Source organism: Haliotis rufescens, unplaced genomic scaffold (assembly GCF_023055435.1).
Source record: "Haliotis rufescens isolate VD_foot unplaced genomic scaffold, xgHalRufe1.0.p SCAF_14, whole genome shotgun sequence".
NCBI lineage: Eukaryota > Metazoa > Mollusca > Gastropoda > Lepetellida > Haliotidae > Haliotis > Haliotis rufescens.
In genome coordinates, this window is record NW_025963824.1 from 9,203,443 (window position 1) to 9,223,820 (window position 20,378).

Consider the following 20,378-nt stretch of genomic DNA (forward strand, 5'->3'; position numbering starts at 1 on the left):
TATAAATGTAATCTGATTATTGTGTGGCACAGATCTAACTGTTGAATGCAAATGACCAAAACTAAACAAATATCTGTAATTTTCGGATTGAACTGAAAGAATCCTAACTAAGACTCGGTATGATACTTGAATACGAAATTGACGACACGATTCTTTCACTTCTTTCAGTGGCATTTAGAAGTTGGAATGGTAACTAAGACAAAATTGTTATGGATGAGCAACTTCTTTATTACAATTGGGCGACGTTTGCATCATTTGCTTGATAACGGTGTTAGAATCTACACCGAATCGTGTCGTCAATTTCGTATTCAAGTATCGTTAGTGTTACATTAACCGAAACTGATGTTCTGCTACTGTTCTGAAGTAAAATATACAACACAATACACTTTGACCTCATATACATTGAATGTGTCACATGTACACATGACCATGTTTTTTGCTCTTTATAGCGCAACCGGAAATAACTTCCGCCCACTGTGATTGATGCAGATGTCAAACAGACAATTTATTGACTTATATCTGGATATGGAGCCATTTGTTGTATCCATGGTTTGTCATTCAAGTTGATGCAAAGTTTGACGGTCATTTGTGATCTTGTTCCCGTACGGTTTTCAAAAAGCTTCTCCCGACACTCGGTTGTGTTAACACTGTCAGTCATTGTTCGAAACTGAAACATTGCCACCTTGCGGGCTATTTATAGTCAAGGTGGGGCTTTAAACACCTTTCAATGATTGGCCAATTGATCAATGATGACGAAAGCATGTAACCGCCATTGGTTCATTAGCAACTCCCGCAATCTGTCCCGTCGCGTTAATCGTGTCAGCCATTTTGACGTCTTGTACTTAATGTAAATGTATTACGACACGCTGTCATTGTGACTGACTTACTGGGCTAGTTCTTAACGGATCTTTGTCATCTTATGGGGATATTATTTGAATACATGTGTTGCGTAAGATGTTTCTGGAGAGCAAGTTGTGCATCAATACGCTCATGTCACCTCTCGTTTTGAGTAACTTTTTTATTTCGAGATATACATCAAAGGCTTTCGCTGCTGGATTATTGCTCGATATAAAGGGAAGGCTGACAAGTGAAACGTTCACGACTTATTGACTTTTTCACTGCATATTAATACGTTTCTTGACATATTACTGATTACCTTTGTATTAAGGGAGCAGATAAACATGTGCCACCGGTGGGGCAGGATACGCCCACCTTTTCATGAACACCTGTTGTAATTACTGTTTGATAGTGATTCATAAACACATGCTCATGATACAGTCAGAATCAGAGCTAGCTATCCGTATTTAACTGCTGCAATGTTTATAAGTTGCCATTTTAATAATCAGGAACGAGATTTTAACTCCTCTAAACCATGTGAAACGTCATTACAGAAACAGCATATATAAGAAAAACGGAAATATAGTTCACTTATGCATATGCATTCAGACTTTATTCAACGTATTTAAGATGGTATAGGGTGGCAATCATTAAATCCTTGTTGATTTCAAAAATCAATTATCTATTGTTATCACTGCCTGATCCCCCAAATGATTTTCTTGTTACTTTAAATGCTATGCTTTTTAAATTTCTTTGGAGTGATAAACGAGACAAAGTAAAGAGGATTAACGTTTGTCAACCTGCTAAGCAAGGGGGCTTAGGTATAGTGAATATCTATTCATATGTAACATCTCTTAAGGCCACATGGATAAGGAGACTTGTGTCCTCAGGTGATCAAAATTGGAAGCACCTATTTAAATCTACATAGCCTTATTTGTGTAAATTTGGTGAGTTTGGTGTGACGTTTAAGAAAATCAAGCCAGAATCTTTCAGTAGTTTTTTAACTGAACCAATTTTTTATAACCCTAATATTAAAATTAATAGGAAATCATTTTTTTGAAATACTTGTTTGAGAAGGGCGTCTCCCAAATTATAGACTTGGTCAAGGCCAATAAGGAGCTTCTGTCATATGAGGAATTTAATGATATGTATGGTATTTGTTCATCCTATTATGAGTTTTATGGTGTTGTTAGCAGCGTTAAACAATACCTTGGAGCTCTAAATTTAGTTAGAGTTCCAACAGATTCTGTGGAGGATCAGCGCTGTGTGGTAAAAACTATTTGTAGTTCCAAGTCCGGTTCAAAACATATTTATTTTTCATTGGTTTCTACAGAAGTAAAAACTAAAGGGCAGGAAAAGTGGGAGTTACAATTTGAAAACTTAAATTGGAACAATATTTGTAATAAAATTTTCAGTACAACACAGGATGTCAAACTGCGATGGTTTTAATACAAAATTACCCACAGAATTCTCACCACTAATACTTTTCTGTATTTACTCAATTATGCTCAGAATGATTTGTGCTCCTTCTGTCACAATGAAAAGGAAACAATTACTCACTTGTTTTGGGAATGTGATGTAATAAAACAATTTTGGGATGAAGTGTCATTGTGGATCGACCAGTGCTTTCATGTTTATAATATGACATTTTGTGCAGAATTGATACTTTTTGGAGTTAAAGAGAACATAAAAGCAGATAAAGTGTTTGATTTACTTTTACTAATTGCAAAATACTATATTTATAGATGCAAATTCCAAAATACAAAATCTTATTTTCATGTTTATAAAAAGGAAGCTTTTTCACGATACAACATTGAAAAAGATATTGCTTTCAAGACAGGTAATCAACATAAATTCTATGGTGCTTGGATGCTGTATCATCAACTTTTCGAAAATGAGGAGCAGCTTTCAATTTAATTTTAGCTTTGTACTTAAGATTTTAATGTTTGAGACCATGTACTTTCCTAAACTGCAATATGATAAAAAGTTAATGTGTGAGTGAGAAGTATGTTATTTTCTGTAAAAAACAAAACAAAGTAAGATGTACTGATAAGTTGTGCTTTATGTCATGGGCTTTCTGCTACACTGGGCGGAAGCCCATTTATGTAACAGGTCCTTCTTTCTAAAAACAATAAAAGAAAAAAAAGAAAAAGAAAGACTTCCAAGAATATAGTCTCTACTAGACCTCCTAATGCAGATTTGCAAATGGTCAGGCAAAGACAAAAGTGTGTGACAGACTACAATTTAACACGTTAGGTAGTGATATCATTTTCCATGTAATCAAACATGACGGTAACTGTCAATGCTTAAATGTGTCTTTGCCACATGCTTGAAATAACATGCTGTGTCCAATAACCTGTCTACAAGGGTACACAGTGAACACTGTCTTGCACAGACCACCAGCTAGACCCTATTCCCGAGTATCGGATCACCTTATAGACGTATGTCTTCTAGGTATTGAAGATCCTGTCAACTACTATATCAATAACTACGTAGTTCCTCACCTCATCTTAAAATACTCTGGAACAATGGGGGCCGCATCCATGTTATGATGGCAATTCTTTCATGAAGTTCGGTACATAAAAGAAATCAAGCAGTGTCCTGGGACCACTGTTTGTATGACTAATCTGCATTAACCTTTACCAATGAAATCCTCAAATTAGGGTAATAGGGTTTATCTTCAAGCTTGCAATTACTGTCAGATTGCTTTGATTCTCTAGCTAATAATCACAAGCAGGTGTTACACACAAAGTTTGTGGATATATGTGCGGAAATTTAAATATTATTTTCTGTACTATAATGTACAGTATTGTTAAACCTCAGGCTGTCATAATTTGACATTTCAACGTGGTTGATAGGTTGCAAGTTTCTGAGTTCAAAGGCGCTTGGAGTTGTGGATTTCATATCCTTGCATATATTATTATATACCAATTATTCTCCACACAGGCATGTACAAACGTTTATTTCACATTTGTTAATAAATCGTTTGAGTTGTATTAATATTCAGGGCCCAATTACTTGAAGGTGATCGGAGCACGCGTCTTTCATCGGTGTCTGAACTGTTGTTTCCATGACTCGTATATTTATGTTGTTAGTATTATTGAGCATGTTCGACTGGGAGATATTTTGTGAAGGACAAAGGCAAGTAAAAACTTTTATTTCTTGTTTATTGATAAATAGTTTTAGTTGTGGGTTGACCGACTGGGTTTGACTGGCGTCTTATTTAAGACGTTACAGAATGATCATTTTTGATTTGTTAAATCACAAATCACAAACACCAATAAAATGTCAAAGGTAGCTGTATTTACAATAAACATAAGTAAGAAGTCAATTTCAGATGATGTCTCAGAACAGAAAAAATACCATTTGACAATAGGACATTTACCATTAGCAATATTCAACCTCTTGTAAGATGGAGATAAATTAATAGTTAATTATCACCGGCTTCCCTGCTTGCAAACAATAACTTATCTCAAAATATCTCTTTAAAGGACCCCCAATTAACTACAGTGAACAAATAAGTGAATAGCGGTTCAAACTTTACTCCAATTAATGGACGTGTTTGGGTTCACAGTCACGGAGGGGGAAAAATTAGCGCACTTCTGTATTCAAGACATTCTGTTATATTACATTATTCATACTGCAAAGCCTTCTTAATGCTCAGAATAACAAGTATACATGTCGCACTTGGCAACAAGAATACCTAAAAAGTCTTGGAGACTGACCAACGAATAGTTCTAGTTAAACCAATTGACGTTAAACCCGAATATTCGATCTTGTAGCGTATTGGTGGAAATTCACTGAAGTTCCACACAGATCAATGTAACTTCCCTGCAGTAAAAAGAAACCATTGCCAGATGAGATAGTAGAATCTTAATACGCGACTGTAGCACAAAAGTCATTAATTATTGTTTAACTACAACATGTATGCAGCACTGATTCTTTCCCTGTTCAACAATTTGAAATTAAAATACCTACGTTTTTTTACGTAGTGCGTTTTCTCTCTTCTGTGTGTCCCCAGGGATGAATCTGAATGATCTGAAAAGCAATTATCCCTCACCCAAGTAGTTGCCTCGTTACACTAAAAGGTTTCTGTTAAAAAGGTTTCTAACTATTCCTTTTTAGAACATTAAAGATGAAACCACTTAACGTTTTGAGCTCAGATAATTGACATTACAAAGATAAAGCAATCAGATAGGACTATAGATATACAGCTGAGATATCAGTACTGGAATGATCTGATGATACGGAATAAGCCATCAATACATGAACACGTGGGGCTTTCCTTTGAACTTTCAGTTGTTGCTGACTTTATTAAACTTAACATCTAACAGAGCTACGTCGGGACGATATAAGTAAAATCCTCAATCTGTGATCTTCATGTTTTATCGTACGTGTTTCTCAGAGAAAAGTATCAGTAGTCTTTGTAAAACTATACTCACTCACTATAGAGAATATTCTTGACCGGAAAATGTATTACTTCAGTTACTTTTCTTCCACTGTCCGCTGCAATTGACAGGGCGTACATGTTCAACCTTTCGGTCACACTGACATTAGTGTGTATGAACAGGTTCGGATGTTCACCGAATTTGAAGTAGCCATATATAAACTGTTGATCAAGTTTTGAATCTAATAATAGTAATTTGCAATCGTTAGGCACCCGCGTAGCAGATCATGATGGGCATTGACGAACTCGTTTTGAGACGTTGATCAAAATGTTTATCAGGTATCGAACTGTTATATATGTCTATACATTAAGTATCATAACCATAACGAATGATCATTTGTGTGGAAGCCAGCACATGTACATGCACAATGAAGAGACCAAACCAGAGTTGATGACAGGGAACGACTACATATGTTTTATTTTTTATTTTTTAAATCTTCGCTTGTCAACGTCAGCAAAATTTTAACACAGCTTTCTACCTAAGTAAGGACACGAGATGAGTTAATCAACAAAGCATAATTTTCCATGCTTACATGCTGTGCGATCAGGGTTACAACATTCAATGCCTTAATAAGGCTTTCGACCCGTGAACATCCAAAAATAGGTCTTCAGCAAACCATGCTTGTTGTAAGAGGCGACTGTGTTTGTCGTAAGAGCCGACTAACTGGATCGGGTGATCAGGTGATCAGACTCGCTGACTTGGTTGATGCATGTTATCCAAAATGCGTGAATCGATGATGATGTTGTTAATGATATAAGATTTCAAACCTGTGTTGGTAGACACGGTGAATTTCACGCAACAGTAATCAAAATGATGTCTGATGCAATCATCTATTTTGACAAGGTGCACACGTCACTTGTCTTTGTACAACTAGATTCATCTAGTATCATCACTTATTGATAGTGATTCATAAACACAACTCCGCTTTTATCAGATTTTTCTTTTGATTATCGAAAGGTTTTATCCATGTTCTTTATAAAGGAGGAGACAAGTTACACAGAATGGCCGACTTATATATTGTAACAAGGCAACGTTTTTATTTCGGAATGATGTAATTGTGTTACTATTAACAGCTGTGCCACTATAAATAACTATGCTAACACAACATTGGCAAAGTACAACATTGTTCACCCCTTTTAAACATATCAAATCATAGTAATGTCAAAATTGTCAAAATATGTCTTTGAAAAGAAAGATGAGTATTAAAAATCGTTTTTTATCGCAGTGAGCTTTTCTGGCAACAGTTAAAAGAGCAAATAATCATAACTTACGTTTTGTACATCGAAAAACATTTGATCTGGTAAGAACAATCATTGACAGCCTCTCTGTGCATAGATAGCTCCTTTCTTTGTGAAATGGCTTCGCTTTTCCAAGGACAAAACCATCTACAGACTGCCACCTCTCCGTTAGTTTGTCATGGAAATTTGGACCGTCTAGCAATGCAGGTAAGCCTCATTGGCAAAAATATGCATTGTATTGTTGTGCCTCTTTTCGAGCAAACGACACTGTATTAGAAAGACACAAACTCTGTCATCAGAGTACTGTTTTCCTAATGTATATCGGTTCCTGTTTAAACTAGTGTGTTTCAATAATGTTCAACTTTATTCCAAAACAGAATCTGAGAAAAAAACAAGTTGTTGTTCATTCCGAATTACCAACATGTGTAATTGGTTTTTTTTAGTTGAAAAAACATGTTCACTTACTTCCTGACCGACGCCGCAGAACATGTCTGAAAGCATACTGATGGTATGCATAAATAAGCATACAAACAATTTCGAGTTTCCATGCATCATCTTTCTTGTCAATTTAGTGCAAAGTGATGTGCGCCGAATAACTGATTAGATATCGTGAAAGTTGCAGTGTTGATCTTAGTTGTAATAGTGGGGGATCACTGGGCGGCGAGGAGCCACGTGACTACCTAAATATACTGACATTGGTATTTCGACGTGAACATCTGTTGCCACTGTTCTCGTTTATGGCTGAACATGAAAGAGAAACTGTTTTGATTTGAAAAGGTCAACCTCGAGTTTTCTTGTCACTACCGTCATAGATATCATTAATATAAATCAAACTAAATAAATCACGACGAGGCTTTCTAAAAAGCTAAGCATTCTGTACATGATATAATAACATGCAGACTCCTAGTGACCGATATACGGAGCTTCACTGTCAGCAATTATTAATTAGCGACTTCTTTGGACTAGGGATCGTTCTTGTTAAAATTTGAGGGGGATTGGTGACAGTGTCGCTTGCAATTATTTGTATACTTTTGCCAGTTATAAATTATGTTAATTGATGACATAGTTGCTCGTAATTATGTGTATATATTTGGCCGTTATTCATTACCGCGAGTAGTTATGTTTAACACTTAGGGTAAGTATTATTTGAAGTAAGTTGGGCACGAAATGGTCATGAAATGTCCGACTGTGTAAAAAATAGAGCGGTTTCGAATTGGACTGATGCTATCTAACATACAACATTATACGTGTTTTTCCTATAAAAAAATAAAAAATTGTAAAAGGTAGACCATTCCTAACTATCTTGGTATAGTAATACAAAAAAACCATGAACATCGGACGTATAAATATTAGACTAGCAAATATCATGTGCCCAAAAACTGAAACACGTTAATCACGTATAAGTAGATCAATTCATAATTAATATTCAGCATTAATGCTTTTGTTCATGGGAATTCTGTAAAATAACGACTTTGTAATTTAGCAATATTTACCCTTCCAATTATCACTTCAATTGTTTAGAATGTTTTTTGCATCATTATTTGATGAAATATTGGAATACATGAACACTCTGCCACCAAGGCAAAAAATGAAAGTATCACAAATGGTAGTCTAGATCACGTACTTTGTGTACATCTCTGACAAGCGTCAATTAGCACGGCTCCCATGTCCGAAATCTATGAACACACAATGCCATTTAGAAAGTGGTCAAATGTAACAACTGTTTTATTTGGGATAACACTTTTTTAGTAATGCTCGTGGGTGTTCCCCTTAACACGAACACGAACCGGTATCATCACTAATTGATTATGATTCATATACATAAGCGGCACTCGTGAAGAGCAACCTCCCCGTTGTGAGTGTTAGGTTACGCTAATAGCTCTTCCTCCGTATGGACCCGGGGTAGAATGTGTCCTCAGCACCCCATTGCTTGTCGTATGAGGCGACACAATTGGGCAACGCGTTTGCCGTGGGTTGCGCCCCTGTGTCGGTGTAGAGAGGTAGTCTGGTGATAGAGGGCACTGGTTCCAGCAATGGCGTCCCTTTGCCCAATACACAACTTCCACCCTGACTTCACCTAGACGGGTGGTAGAATGGGCCCGGCTCTATCAATCGGCTGGTAACGCCAAGCCCCGTGCATTATGTTTCATTTGCACAAATTCCTTTGGTTACCTTGTACCTTGTTTTCAACAAGTATCACATCTTGGAAGACATGGATGTGTCTCCTCATCCCGGTGGGCGCAACAGAAGCAAGTCGCCACGGTCAGGGCAAATTAGATCGCCCGTCGTTCCATTTACCGATAACATGAACAATTACCATCCACTTATACAGTGGAATTGCAGAGGTCTAAGGACCAATTTTAATGAATACTAGTTATTAGTACCGGACTTTCAGGCGTCAGCATTCTGTCTGAAAGAGGCATATCTCAAGTCAACAGATACGTTCGACTTGCATAAATACATTTCGTATCATTCATTTTCTTCCTCCCTTGTTAAAGCTAAAGTTTAAAACAGTCAAACGTTTATTACACCAAATAATCTTTAAAATACAGCAAATCTAGGAAAAGTCGACATTTGTCAGCTTAGTGACAAAAATGTGTCATTTTGAGACAGTATGTGTTAAGGTGAGAGACCGGTTACTGTGCTTGTCATAGAATATCTGACCAGTATGGATTGTTTCCTATTGTCTACAAGGTACAAAACTCACTAATCAGTCAAAAGCATATTATACTAAATACTATGTAAAATACAGTAATCTAGAAAAGTCGACAATGATCAGCGGAGTGCCGAAAATGTGTCATTTGGATACAGAATGTGTTAAGGTGAGAGACCGGTAACTGTGCTTGTCATAGAATATCTGACCAATGTGGATTGTTTTCATATTTCCTACAAGCTGCAAAAGTCCACTTAGCAGTCAAACGTTTATTTTAGCAAATGTTATATAAAATACAGCAAGTCTAGAAAAGGGCGACATTTGTCAGCCGAGTACCAAAAATGTGTCATTTTGAAACAGAATGAGAGACCGGTTAGTGTGCTTGTCAAAGAATATCTGACCAGTTTGTATTGTTTTCACATTTCCTACAAGCTGCAAAATTCCACTAAACATTCAAAAGTTTATTGCACCAAATATTCTTTAAAATACAGCAAGTCTAGAAAAAGCAGACAATGATCAGCTGAGTGCCAAAAATGTGTCAATTTGAAACAGAATGTGTCAAGCTGAGAGACTGATTACTGTGCTTGTCATATAATATCTGCCCAGCTTGGATTTTTAAAATATTTTCTATTAGCTTAAAAATTCTGCTAAACAATCAAATGTTTATTTTACCAAATATTATATAAAATACAGCAAGTATAGAAAAAGGCGACATTTGTCAGCCGAGTACCAAAAAATTAGTCATTTTAAAACAGAATGTGTCAAGATGAGAGACCGATTACTGTGCTTGTCAAAGAAAACCTGCCAAGTATGGATTGAATTCCTATTGTCTACCAGCTACACAAATCCACTAAACAGTCAAAAGTATATTACACCATATACTATGTAAAATACAGCAAGTCTAGAAAAGTCGACAATGATCAGCTTAGTGCCAAAAATGTGTCATTTTGAGACAGTATGTGTTAAGGTGAGAGACCGGTTACTGTGCTTGTCATAGAATATCTGACCAGTTTGGATCTTTTTTCATTTTTTCTATTCAGCTAAAGAGTCAAATGTTTATTGCACCAAATATTATAAAAAATACAGCAAGTCTAGAAAAGGGTGACATTTGTCAGCCGAGTACCAAAAATGTGTGATTTTGGAACAGAATGTGTCAAGGTGACAGACCGGCTACTGTGCTTGTCACAGAATATCTGAACAGTTTGGATTGTTTTCATATTTTTTAAAAGCTTGGGTAGTAGTAATGTCTGGGCATAATGTCAAACATTCATTCCAACCAAACATCTATCACATCCTGAGTAGCTTCCTCTGCCGAGAAGGGCGGTGGGGTAGCCAAGTTGTTAGAGCGTTCTCTCGCTGGAATATTGCTAAAAGTGGCGTAAAACCAAACTCTCTTTCCCATTTTTGTCTTTAGCAGGGACCGTTTTCCCCATATCAGATACAATTTTGAACGAAGGGAGACCAGTTTTTCATGTATCAGAGATAATGGTAGCACGAGAGTACATCATTTGCCAATTCCGGACACAATATTTTCACAAGAACAATATATTGCAAGGGATTTTATGGCAATCTTTTTTTACGTTTATGTCCCCATTAAGTTAGCAGGTATTCGATTCGAACCCTGGTAAGGGGATATTTGAGTAACAGTATGAAGACCACAAACAACAAATTCAGTTCTGTAATTATTTCGTTAATAGTGATCTGATAAATAAATTGTATTTTTTTCTTTAATGTATCAGGGGCGATCGGGTGGCCCTGTGGTTAAAGCGTTCGATCGTCACGCCGAAGATCCGGGTTCGATTTCCGACATGGATACAATGCGTGAAGCCCATTTCTGGTATTCCCCGCCGTGATATTGCTGCAATGTTGCTAAAAATGGTGTATAACCAAACTCACTCACTCATTTGAATGTATTCCATTCATATAGTTTTCATTATTTAATCAGAGGTAACTTCAATAATATTTCCTCCACATAAGCTAGCATGGTTATACCAGTAGAGCAGGATTGCCTCACCATTCCGCAAGCATCTGGCATTATCTCTATTTAGTTGGAATCGTACGTTTGGCACTGCTTTTGGCAGAGATTTCTTACGAATATGATTGTTTGGTCATTTTTGAGTGAGAGCGAGTTGGGGTTAACGCCGCTTTTAACATTATTCCAGTCACATCAAGGCGTGTCAGCGTGGGAGGAAAGCCCGAAGTGATGCAGGTCTCAGACGTTTACCACTTCAGTGAAACCCACGAGCACGGGTATGGTGCCGACAAACCTAGAAACATAATCGGGGTGGTCATGTTTGAAGGCCACATATACAGAAATGATGTCTACACAGAGTCATATCTTGATGCAGGGTAATTGTGAATGTCATAAGTGGAAATCAGCACAGAGCATAGCCAATGTGGAAACTGTGCAGTGCCGTGAGACCTTCAACAGTGACACGTCGGACACCAGTGATAGGGAGACGCATCTGGTTGGTCATCAGCAGAGTCCCGTCAGCATACGCCTGGAAAGAAGACGGTGACATTACAGCATAATGTGTACCGAAAAGGTATCATTGAAGAGACATTATGAGCAGGACGAAAATAATTATTTTCTATACACAAAACGGAACCCGTATCTAGTGTCGGGTGAGACAAGTGTCAATTGCTGTGTTTGTTTGTGTATAAGTCACCATAACTCACCATAAAATCAGACTCACTGATGTGGATTTCAATGACGTAGTTATTGATGTCATTGATTGAAACATCAAGCTTCACTTCTTCTGTACCAAAGGCTCCTCCCTGCCGTGAATTGAAGACGGCTCGAGTTTGGCTGTTGCTCCATCTCAAAGACAACAGGTACACAAGGTCCGAGTTAGGGGCTTCAAAGTAGACCTCATTGCTGCAATAACACACAGGATACATCGTACATAGTATGCATATATACTGTTTATGTTCCAGCATAAACAAAATTTGTAAGTTTATACCTGACCCTGACTGTGAGGGAATGGGAATGGCTTTACATAAAATATTAATATTGCTCTGTTATTGCTCTGAACAGTAATATCCACTGTCTCAACATCTAACCTGCATTAAAACGCGTGACGACATTTGAACGTGACGTTTCTGCAACAGCTTGATCCCACCCAAACAAAATCTCCTGAGAAACCTAGATTGATGAAACATTGTTATGCAGATATACAAATCTAAGGCGAGTATGTACTTTACATATTGTGCGATTACAAAACACTTCTGCTATGGTCCCTAAGTAATATGTAAATACAGTAAAATGCGTTGATAATGAACTGACAGATTTTACTAACTTATTTTTTTATCCCTGTTCAGATGTTGTGTGTATGCTTATAACGAACTACGGTTATAACGAACTTAAATTAATGGTCCATTTGAGTTCGATATAACCGTAGTTTACTGTAGGTTTACTTACTACTCAGTCGTGTCTCCAGACACTGCCAGTCTCAGCTTCATCCCTAAAGCAAGGTCAAAGTTCAAATCTTCTGAATATTCCATGGATGGAATCTGCTTTAAAGAAACGACATTTTTAGAAAATTCAAATAGGAACACACATGTATTTATTGGGTTCATCATATATATATATATATATATATATATATATATATATATATATATATATATATATATATATATATATATATGTGTATGTATGAAATCCCAATTGAAATATTTACATGTTTGTACACCTTTAACTGTAAACTCAATGTCAGTTTTAGTACTGTTTAGGTTAAATTCCAAACTGTCCATTCGGACATAGCATCTTTATGATGTGACACAATGTATCAATTGAGATGTCACAATTGTTATAGGCTGCCAGCAAATTGTAACCCAGGCGACACATCACTTGCGTCCAATGTGTAAAAGAAAAAGCAGTCGTATATGTGTATTTCATGTTCCAGTAACATGACAGTGGTAGGTAAATAATCGAGTCAGGTCGAGACAATCCAGTGATAACACAATTGGGATATGACGACAGGTCATCAACCAAGTCCCCGACCCTGATATCCCGATCCAGTTTGTAGTCTTACAACAAGCTTGGGCCAATTGCCCTATCTGGAATCGCATAGTCACATGTACAAGTTGAATGTAAGCTGTCGTACCCGATGTCAAAGGTAACTCATGCATTGCTCTTACATTTTCACAATCTCCAACTTTGTAATGTCATTGTAAACATGACACCGATAAACATAGCTAAAGGTAAGTTTTACCGCTTCTTTCGTCTACCCATTTAGAAAAATTTAACAAAATTTGTGTTGGTAATAGTCAATCTTATTCAATATATCTTATTCAATCATACCTGATGCCGACAAAGGGATACACATCAATGTGAACCTACCATGGATTGCCTTGCCATGCCTATATAGCATGACACACACTTGACTGGCACCACTTCCCATGATGCACCTGTATAACAGGATGACGTGTTGTCATCAGAGGCAATGATGTTGGTGTTGCAGACATCTTTGGGGTCAGTGTTGATGACGTTAAAATCTGCACGTGCATTTTCAAGTGTAAAGTCGGCACATGAAACTGGGGACGAAGTAGGAATTATTATATTTATATCAACCATCACAGACATCAGTGGTTAAGGGTGAAGTGAAGTGACGTGAATGAAATGGGGTTTAACGTCGCATCCAAAAGTATTGCACTTATATAGCGACGTGCATGCACGTGTGTGTGCGTGGATGTGTGTGTGTGTGTCTGCTTGTACCAGTCCAGACTAATGCGGGTTCTTTGGTGCTAGCCCACTGATATACCATGCCACTCTCCAGGCAGAGTGACACAAGTATCACATTTTAAAGTTCTCTGGTAGTACGTGGCCAAGGATCAAACCCACTATCTTCCTCTCTCCGACTGTTGCTCTGTCCACCAGACCACGTAGGTGGTGCAAAGAGCCAACTATAACTTTTGCAAGCATGCAATCTTAACACAGAGGATATGCACGAAATATACCAGTACCATCTAGAAACATTTCTGTATCATCAGCATAGATTATGTTAAACATTTTGTGACATTGATAAGCTTATTTGCATTATTATCATTAATCATTAATCATTATTCCCAACATTTCTGCATCGAGAAGGAATATGGAGACAATTGGTTTCCTTGTCGACATCACCTTTCATTATAGAAGAATGAAGATAGGTGTCCATTTTGTATGATGCAAGATGAAGCATGATATATATATTTTTTCTTCTATCAGGTCATAATAGATATAACAGTCCCATCTGGACATATTTCTGTATCTTGAGCACAGAATATGTTTAATTCAGTTTGATACGTTTTATTGCATTATCATCACTAATCATTATTCCCAAAATTTCTGCACGAATAGATAGGGGGACATTGGGTCTTCTTGTCTACATCCCCTTTCATTGTAGAAGAATGGAGATAGATCTCCATTGTGTATGATGCAAGAAGAAGCGTGATTTAGAAGTATATATATCCATTTTCTCATATTGGGCCTAAAGCCAAACGGTTCCAGTGACAACATTGTAAGTTGTTTTGAAACAGTACAAATGTCGGCCATTTTAAATACAAGGCATTCTACAACAAGAAATCTGTGTTTCATAAGTGTTTGCCTTGTGTGACAGTTATTACAAATCTTGCCTCTATCCCACATGCATATATACAGTCAACCACCGTTCAATCGAACTTTGATGTGCCGCACTTTCTAAAATAAACCTAATATTTTAAATACCTACCTGGCTTGGACTCCTTTTAGTTTTGTACCTACCCTATAATTTGGATTTACATAGATTCATGTTCAGTAGGCTATCCTGAATCACCCTGTAAAATCAGACCTTTGTGTCGTAGGTGTTGAACAAACTCTTTTTTTCTAAGCATTCTACAAGACTGAGCCTCATAACATGGGTCTTACATCCTTGACACAAGCAGTTAATCATCATATCTCATCGGTTATTCTCTAAGTGCCCGTTCATACTCACTTCCATAGTACTCCCAACCGGTTTCAACAGAGTCATCACTGCTCGAATCAAAGGCTTCAGTGTACAATTTACACTTTCTAATAAGGGGGTTGTACAAGACCATGTTACACGTTACCCGCCACTGACACTGAGAGAAGCACTCAGCCCTCATGTCCACCAGGTTGATCTCTTCTATCAGATTCCCGGCAAACATCAGATCATCCATCTCCAACCTTCTGTAGAAAGTCGCATAAGTGCAGCTGTCCGTGTTGTACGTTAATAGAGTTAAGACATACGACAAATTGAATCCAAATAAAGCGAGGATAGACGTTTGAAACACTTTCATAATGAATACTGCTCACAGAGCAAAATCTTCCGCCTCAATCAAAGCTTGCGACCCAGCACATCATATCCACATGCGTATGCGTTCTCTGTCACTCAGGAAACAAAACACAATTGGCGTGCCTATTTGCTCATCGTGCCTCTCAAGTATTTGTTGCCAGTCACTGAAAGACACGTTCAGCAAGCGGGGTCTCCAAGGGCAAATACAGTGGTGTGTTCAATCTGTAAACATATCGTCTCAAAAGTAGAAGGGATTTAGTATGTGTATTCCATTAATATTAATGTTTGCTTCCTTGTAAAGGGAAAGGTATTTATCCATGAACACTAACTTACCAAAGCCTCACACGATCGATACACGATTAACGTCACTGGGTATACTATGCCATTGAGTCACATTAATTAGTTAAGGCAGACAGAAGGAATTCAATACAATCAATACTGAGATGTGATTTTATTTGTGTCCTGATTTTTTTTTCGAATGGAAACACACACATATGTCTGGTAAATAACAAATAATTCATGAAGGAAATTCCGCCTTCATCTGTTACGTTTATCTGGCAATGTTACTGGACATGAGTATTTACTTGGGTGTTGTGTCTCTGTCTCATGTTTTCTGGATCACCAGTGCAGGGACTTGTTTATCAGAATCTTTATGTTGAAATGGTAAAGGTGAGATGTCTTTTGAGGGATATGACGAATGACCTGCAAACTTCACATTGGCAGCTTTCGATGACACTAACAAATAATTCATAACGGAATGGTATCATTGACAATAAATACAAATATAATTGATATTAATTTATATTAATTATTACCTATTTAACATGTGAAATTATATTTCCGTTCCTGTCAGCGGCCCCGTGGTCTGGTGGTAGAGCGTCCGCGTTACCTATTTAAAGTGTGAAATCGTCTTCTTGAGCTTCACACCACATGGCATCAGCAGTGTTCATTTTCCAGAAAGGGATTATTATTAATCATGTTTCCTTTCCGTGGTCTGAGCATGTCAATATGTTTACAGCTAAACATTAACTTACCCTGACACAACATGTGTATAACCCAGGGCATGTCAATAATTACACAGCTAAACATGGACTGTACGCTGACACAACATGTGTGTCGCCCTGAACATGTCAATACGTACACAGCTAAACATGGACATGTATAATAAGAGAAGTACCAACGGACTAAATGGAATTATAGATAAATTGCTCCATAGAACTGCCATCTAATTTCATCGGTGCCACCACTGCTCGAATCAAAGGCGTCAGAGTGCAGTCTGCACGTCCTGGTGAGTGGGTTGTGCATCACCAAGTTACAAAGCCCCCGCCATTGACATTGGGAGAAACACTCAGCCCTCATGTCCACCTGGTTGATCTCTTCTATCAGACTCCGGCAAATACCAGATCATCCATCTCAGACCTCCTGTAGAAAGTCACATTCGTAAAACTGTCCGTGTTGTACAGTAACTGACTTAACACGCAACATAATTTGAATGCAAGTTCCAGAATGTTAGACGTTTGAACTAAGTTTATAGTTGAACGAGTCTGACAGATGATTTTGTTCTGAGAAGAAATCTTGTTATCCGATGCTTCATATACATATGCGTGTGATTCTGAATCGCTGAGCGAAACAACACATCTGTCTTGCCTGTGTTTCTATGTGATCGTGTCTTCTCTTCAATCGTCAAGTTTACTGATGTCAGTCAATCGATGACGCATTCTATCTGTTAAAATGTGCATGTACTCCAAATGTGTCTGAAGGATTTAGTATGTGTAATTAAGAAATGTTGTAACTTCTTTTCATTGGGTGGAGATGTGTAATGTCATGGGATTCACGAGAAGGCAAACAGAATGATGCCAATGCAATCAATACAGAAACATAGCACAATCTTGATTTATATTTGCGTGTTTGGATACTCAATACTTAGCAAACGTACAGGAAATACAGGCTTCATTGGCGATTTAACTGGAAAAAGTGTTTACTGTGTGTGTGTGTGTGTGTGTGTGTGTGTGTGTGTGTGTGTGTGTGTGTGTGTGTGTGTGTGTGTGTGTGTGTTTGTGTGTGTGTTTGTGTGTGTGTGTGTGGAGGGGGGGCGACTTTGTTTGGTTTTGGTTCTTGTAGTATAGCGTCAAAATATTGAAAACCATATCAGAAATTAAACACAAATGACGCCCAGTGAGTTTAAGTTAAATAAAATAATAATAAAATATAAAAAAAAAAATATAAAAAAAAAATAAAAATATAAAAAAAAAATTAAAAAAAATATATAAAAAATAGAAAAAAAATAGAAAAAGAAAATAAATAAATAAATAAAAAAATGTATATGGAAGACATGTGGAGGACATTTCCAAATTTGAGGCATCACAGACTGAAATGATGACCAATGCAATATCCTTATGTGTGTGGCATCTGGTGTTTGATAGTGATTTATAACCACATGCTTATGATATAGTCGGAATCGTACTGTGGACTTTTTCTTTAGTAGATATTTCTTTTGTTCATATCAGTTGCCAAGACTACGACTCACATCCACAGATTTCATTCACACAATACAGACAATATACGGACAATATTTATATTGATACTAAGCAACCTAAGCAGAATACCTTGATAGTAAGGAGAGAGTATTGACCTTCGTTAATTGCTTCATAGAATAGTTAATACAGTATCTGATAAACTATACTAGCCTGTGATATAGCGTAGAGACGCTGTGTGCCAAAACAGTGACAAAGGCAATCTGCCGTAAGCCTGATACATGTGGTCTTTCAACAGAAACTAAATCTATTTTCACACAGCTTCTGTACTGTCTTTATTATCACCTATGCGACATATGTAAAACTTGTATAAATAAGAGATGAGAAACTGAAGCTTCAAAGCAAAGACTAAAATAATTTTGAATGCATTGTCAGGTCTGTTTCCTGGATCAACTCCCAGATGGACTTATTGTGGGTGCGCCGTGCATCGATAATTCACTATTAACACAATCAGAAAGTTGTGTGCTTTTGGAGCGAAGGGACGTGAGCTTTGCTACCATATAAGCGCATATAACAATTTAAAGGATGGTACATGTTATTTTCCGATTGCTGTTAAATGTGGCTTGTGTATGTTGGTGACATTGCTCTTGACAAAGCTTCTCTTTTGATTGTGCGTTTAATTGCTATTCCTTAAGTGTGTGATGATCCTATCCGTTCGAATTTCAGATTCCCTCTGATGTTGAGTATTGTTGTGCTAGTACCATACCCGTGCCCTCATGTTTCAGTGCTGAACAGATGCATATCATGGGTCCGAATTGCAGGGATCAATGCACATGATGTCAATCTTTGGATTGTCTGGTCTCGTCTCGATTATTTACAGACCGCCGTCATATAGCTGGAATATTGTTAAGTGCGGCGTAAAACAACAAACACACATTGCTGGACACCTGCTCTATGCATGATTTCATGTTCCCACCAACTGTATTCCCGAAGTGATGCAGGTCTCAGACGTTTACCACTTCAGTGAAACCCACGAGCACGTGTATGGTGCTGACAAACCTAGAAACATAATCGGGGCGAACCAGGATTCAAACACACGATTGTGTGTGTGTGTGTGTGTGTGTGTGTGTGTGTGTGTGTGTGTGTGTGTGTGTGTGTGTGTGTGTGTGTGTGTGTGTGTGTGTGTGTGTGTGTGTGTGTGTGTGTGTGAGTGCGTGCGTGCGTGCGTGCGTGCGTGTGTGTGGGTGTGTGTGGGTGGTTGGGTGTGTTTGTGTGTGTGTGTGTGGGGGGGGGGGGGGGGTGTGGGGTGTGGGTGGGTGTTTGTGGGTGTGGGTGTAGGTGTTGGATGTGGGTGTGGGTGTGGGTGTGAGTGGATGTGGGTGGATTAGTCATGGATAAACACGCAACAGTAGAAATAATTCTGCAGCCTATGTATAGTATACACATTCACATCCTTTTTTGTTGTGAGTCTTTGATGTGAGTCTAATCATATATTGTCTCTGTTTCATTAGAAGTCCACATCATTGTGTTTGGACAATGTCGTCTGCAATGTAGTACGATCTAATGTAAACAGTGATGTGGAAGTTACTATGTTTAGATGCTTGTGTAGCCAGGTCTAACCTTGACTCTATTGGAGTGTTCCAGTACAGCAAGACACTGTGTACACTGCAAGAATGGATTTAGGCTATTTGAGGGGGCATTAGCGTGCCTCTCTCATCCCACATTACATCAAGTCCAGCAAATGTGTGAAGATCACTTTTGACACTAGATATCAAATCTAAGCCTATTTTTGGAATTGCTGCTAGGTACATATTATTATTCTCGTCTTTATTGTTATAACCACTGATAATGAATTTGGTACTGCCATTGGTCTTGTACTGCCATTGCTCTTTTAACTTATTGTTTTAATTAGGAAGTTGACACGTAACAGAATACAAACGCTTGATTAAAATGTATCAATTTGTCTTAGTTGTCCAAGACAATGCACACCGAATCTCAGTTGTTGAGTGTAACCAGTGAATATTTTGGTCGAAGTTCCATGAACATTTCTTGAAAATTGCGTTCAGTTACTTGGAAACTGGTACTTCAAAGGCAACACTAACACAAACACGCATTGTTATATCTTATATCCTCTCACTTCAGCTACCACCCTTTGTTGGTCATGCAGGCTCACAGCCTTCAAGCATAGACAGGAATATGCAGATGAGAAGCTGATCACACATCAATGTTAAGACACTGATAACATAAAGTGGGAAATTTGGGACCCTAAGTTCCTGACACAGCATGTTATCCTTCTCACATTATATAATTGTTGTTTGAAAATTACATTACAGTTTGATACTTACACCTTTTTGTTATGAACTTTTCTGTGTTAGATTTAATGATATATTATACTGTAATTTAGGTTCATGTCAACTTTAATCTGATATATGGCTGTGCTTTCTTGTTAC

General features: G+C 37.6%; 1 protein-coding gene across 1 annotated transcript; it reads right to left on the reverse strand.

Annotated features, from left to right (window-relative positions):
• Nucleotides 1–11,188: 11,188 nt before the first annotated feature.
• LOC124145369 lies at nucleotides 11,189–15,672 on the reverse strand. The gene is made up of 5 exons (XM_048395733.1): nucleotides 15,134–15,672; nucleotides 13,522–13,715; nucleotides 12,598–12,689; nucleotides 11,856–12,054; nucleotides 11,189–11,677 (listed from the first exon to the last, which is right to left on the reverse strand). The coding sequence occupies exons 1-5, from the start codon at nucleotides 15,456–15,458 to the stop codon at nucleotides 11,552–11,554; spliced, it is 936 nt and encodes a 311-aa protein (XP_048251690.1). The 5' UTR covers nucleotides 15,459–15,672; the 3' UTR covers nucleotides 11,189–11,551.
• Between the last annotated feature and the right edge of the window lie 4,706 nt (nucleotides 15,673–20,378).

Excerpts from the sequence above, each read along its gene's own strand:
- LOC124145369 (XM_048395733.1), bottom strand. The coding sequence starts at position 15,458 with ATGAAAGTGTTTCAAACGTCTATCCTCGCTTTATTTGGATTCAATTTG. Across the intron at positions 13,716-15,133 it reads CGGTTGGGAGTACTATGGAA|TTTCATGTGCCGACTTTACA; the intron begins GTGAGTATGAAC and ends CTTCGTCCCCAG. Across the intron at positions 12,690-13,521 it reads GCATGGCAAGGCAATCCATG|ATTCCATCCATGGAATATTC; the intron begins GTAGGTTCACAT and ends TCTTTAAAGCAG.